This window comes from Otolemur garnettii, unplaced genomic scaffold (assembly GCF_000181295.1).
Source record: "Otolemur garnettii isolate 467f Iridium unplaced genomic scaffold, OtoGar3 scaffold00091, whole genome shotgun sequence".
NCBI classification, from domain to species: domain Eukaryota; kingdom Metazoa; phylum Chordata; class Mammalia; order Primates; family Galagidae; genus Otolemur; species Otolemur garnettii.
The window spans coordinates 7,633,703-7,637,409 of NW_003852486.1; the positions used below are offsets into that span (position 1 = coordinate 7,633,703).

General features: G+C 39.6%; 1 protein-coding gene across 1 annotated transcript in view; it reads right to left on the reverse strand.

Moving 5' to 3' along the window:
- Positions 1-1,528: 1,528 nt before the first annotated feature.
- ZNF582 (zinc finger protein 582) overlaps positions 1,529-3,707 on the reverse strand; it is a 38,052-nt gene continuing 35,873 nt past the window's right edge. The window contains 1 exon segment of the mRNA XM_023516495.1: positions 1,529-2,732. Coding sequence (XP_023372263.1) covers positions 1,529-2,732 — 1,204 coding nt within the window.

Sequence of the window (3,707 nt, forward strand, 5' to 3'; positions counted from 1 at the left end):
AAAAAAAAAAAAAAAGATATTATGAGTTTGATTTGCCTTGACTAATACAGTCTTACATAAATTCTCACCAGCAAACTCTAGATTTTTTTGTTCCAGTGTTGACCTGAGCTCTATCCACTTCCTAAAACATGTTCTCTGTATCAGGTCACCAGCAAGAGAACACAGCCTCAGAGTCATAAGATAGCCATTATATTGTTACATTAGACACTGAACATACTACACATCCTAATAATCCACTTTAAGATATTGTTTAATTTCCAGAATTATCATGATCACCTAGCACTAATATACTGCTCTGCAGAGTTCACTATTTGAAAATAATTTAAGTCATCTCTGAAGAATACTGATATAACACCAAGTACTTAGCGCAGGTCAGTCATTTTTACTCTACACTTTATGTGCATGAGCATTTTAGGCTGCTTGACTCCAAGGTGGGGCAGTCCAGGTTCCAGGTCTGGCCCCAGCCCCGGCTCCAGTTAGTGGGGAGGAGAGCATTTTATTGACTTATCACCCTCAGTATATGGGGCTGGCACCCTACTCACTGAGCCACAGGTGTAGCCTGAGGAGAGCGTTTTAAAAAGAGTTTTAAGAGAATGATACAATTACATTTGCATTTTTCTTTTTTTTTGAGACAGAGCCTCAAGCTGTCCCCCTGGGTAGAGCGTGCTGGCATCACAGCTCACAGCAACCTCCAACTCCTGGGCTCAAGCTAGTCTCCTGCCTCAGCCTCCCAAGTAGCTGGGACGACAGGCACCCACCACAACACCCAGCTATTTTTTGGTTGCAGCCATCGTTGTTTGGCAGGCCTGGGCTGGATTCGAACCTGCCACCTAAGGTGTATGTGGCTGGCGCCTTAGCCACTTGAGCCACAGGCTCTGAGCCTACATTTGCATTTTTGAAAGACCACTATGGCTGTAATATGAAGAATGAACTTGAAATGAACCAAAAGAGAATGCATGAGAACAATTTTAGAGAATCAAAATAGTACAGGTGAAATGACTTGTGTTCTGAATTATGGTATGGAAAGAAATGGATGAATTCTCAAACTATTTAGGTGAAATATCTACATGACATGATGACACAGTGGGTGAGGAAGAGCTGAGTGCCAGAGACAAACTTGATGGTAAGCAAGGTGTGCATTTTGTCTGAGGACATTTCCACATTCCTTAGATTCTAAAGATCTGTCTATACCATGAATTCTCCCATTTAAAATAGCCACTCTGAGGCCAAGGTAAGAATGCTTGAGCTCAGGAGTTCAAGACCAGCTTCTGCAAAAGTGAGACACTCCCTCCCCGCCCCCACAAAAAATACAAAAATAAGGTGGGTGTGGTAGCATGCATGGTCCCAGCTATTTGGGAGGCTAAGAGAGGAGAATCACTAGAGGCCAGGAGTTGGAGGTTGCAGTGAACTATAAACTACTAGTCTGGCTGAAGGTTTTTCTATACTCCTTACATTTATGGTTTTTATCCAGAATGTGTTCTCCGATGAGAGCAAAGGATGGCAAAAGGCTTTGCCACATGTACTATATTTAAGGTTCTTCTTTAGCATGACCTCTTTGATGATAAATAAGGGATAACTTTCTTCTGAATGCCTTCCCACATTCAAAACACTGATAGGGCTTTTGGCCACTGTGAAGTCTTTGATGCTGAGTGCGGGATGAGCTATCACTAAAAGCCTTTCCACATTCAGTACATTTATAAGGTTTCTCTCCAGTATGAACTCTTTGGTGCTGTATAAGATTAGAAGTCTGGCTGAAGGCTTTCCCACATTCACTACACTGATAAGGTTTTTCTCCTGTATGAGTTTTCTGATGTTGGGCAAGGTGTGATTTCTGTTTGAAAGCTTTGCCGCATTCCTGACAGTCATAAGGCTTTTCTCCAGTATGAATTCTCTGATGTGTAGCCAGCTGTGAACTGATTCTAAAAGCTTTTCCACATTCTTTACATTCATAAGGCTTTTCTCCAGTATGAATTCTCAAATGACTAGCAAGGTGTATGTTTTGCCTAAAAGCCTTCCCACATTCCTTACATTCATATGGTTTCTCTCCAGAGTGTACTCTTTGATGTTGAGTGAGTGACCCATGATGGCTGAAGTCTTTCCCACAAATGTCACATTCATAAGGTTTCTCTCCTGTGTGAATTCTCTGATGTACAGTACGGGATGAGCCAGAGCTAAAGGTTTTTCCACACACATTACATTTGTAGGGTTTCTCCCCAGTGTGAATTCTCCGATGCAGAATAAGTCCTATGTGAACACTGAAGGCTTTCCCACAATCAATGCAATTAAAAGGCTTCTCTCCAGTATGATAACTCCTCCAGTGACGAATAAGAGATGTGTTATACCTGAAGTCTCTCCCACATTCAATACATTCATAAGGTCTTTTGCCAGTGTGACATCTCTGATGTCGAGCAAAAGATGAGCCATCACTGAAGGCTTTGCCACATTCCTTACACTCATAGGGTTTCTCTCCAGTATGAATTCTCTGATGCTGAGCAAGATGTGCAGGCTGTCTGAAGGCTTTTCTACACTCCTTACATTTATATGGTTTTTCTCCAGTGTGAATTCTTTGATGTTGAATAAGGTGTTCGCTTTGTTTGAAGGCTTTCCTACATTCTTTACATTCAAAGAGTTTCTCTCCAGTATGTGTTCTATGATGTTGAGCGAGGTGTTGCCTCTGCTTGAAGGCTTTTCCACATTCCTTACATTCATAGGGTTTCTCTCCAGTATGAATTCTATGATGAACAGTAAGGGATGAGCTGTGAGTGAAGGTTTTGTTACATTCATTACATTTAAAAAGTTTCTTGGATACACAGATGTTCTTGTGAGTTATTACCATAGAATGTTTTGAGAAGCTTTTTCTATCCAACTTGTGATCATAAACACTCTCTTCTATATTATCCAAATGAACAAGTTTCCCAAATTTGGTGTATTTGTGGTCTGTTTTCTTAGTGAGGGTTTTCTTATGACTGACTGGTTCTGTCCTGCTAAATGTTTCTTGACTTCCCATCTTCCTCTCAAAAAAGTCTTTCCATTTTTCTCCAAAAGTGGAACACTGGAGTCCACAGCTTGTAATTCTCTTCATGAATGCATCATCATCTATGAACTGTTTCAGAGATGATTTTTGTGTCTCATATATAGATTCCCAATCTGAAAGACATAAAAAAAAGCAAATGTTTCCTTTATCATGAGCTATAGCAAAAGAGAAATATAAAGTGAAAAAGGTAATTCAAAAATATTTAATGAGTCCCACAAAATCTATCATGTACAGACATGTGAACTAGAAAACATGTAGGAGATGCCTAAGAATGAAAGCTCATGAAGGAATATGGAAAAAATGATTAAGAAAACTAAACGAAGGACAATGGAATCCTGGAGAAGTAGTGGAAATAAATATATTTTATACCTGTATTAAACTAACAGACTGAAAATGAAGCTCCCTTCTTCTGTTCTCTCCTAGTTCAAATTGCTTTGCATCTAGTTAGTGTAACATTGTTTAAATATCAATCTCATCATGTCACTATTGCTGTTCAAGTTTCTTGAGATTCCTCAATATCCACACACCTTACACCTGTGACTACTTTGGGATTTAGCTGAAATCCTATGGTTATCTTTTCATCATAATCAGAAAACTGTATCCCTAGGAAACCTTATACAACTTTCAATACAGTGAACTCTTCATATCTTTTTATTTTTGTGAGCTGTTGCCC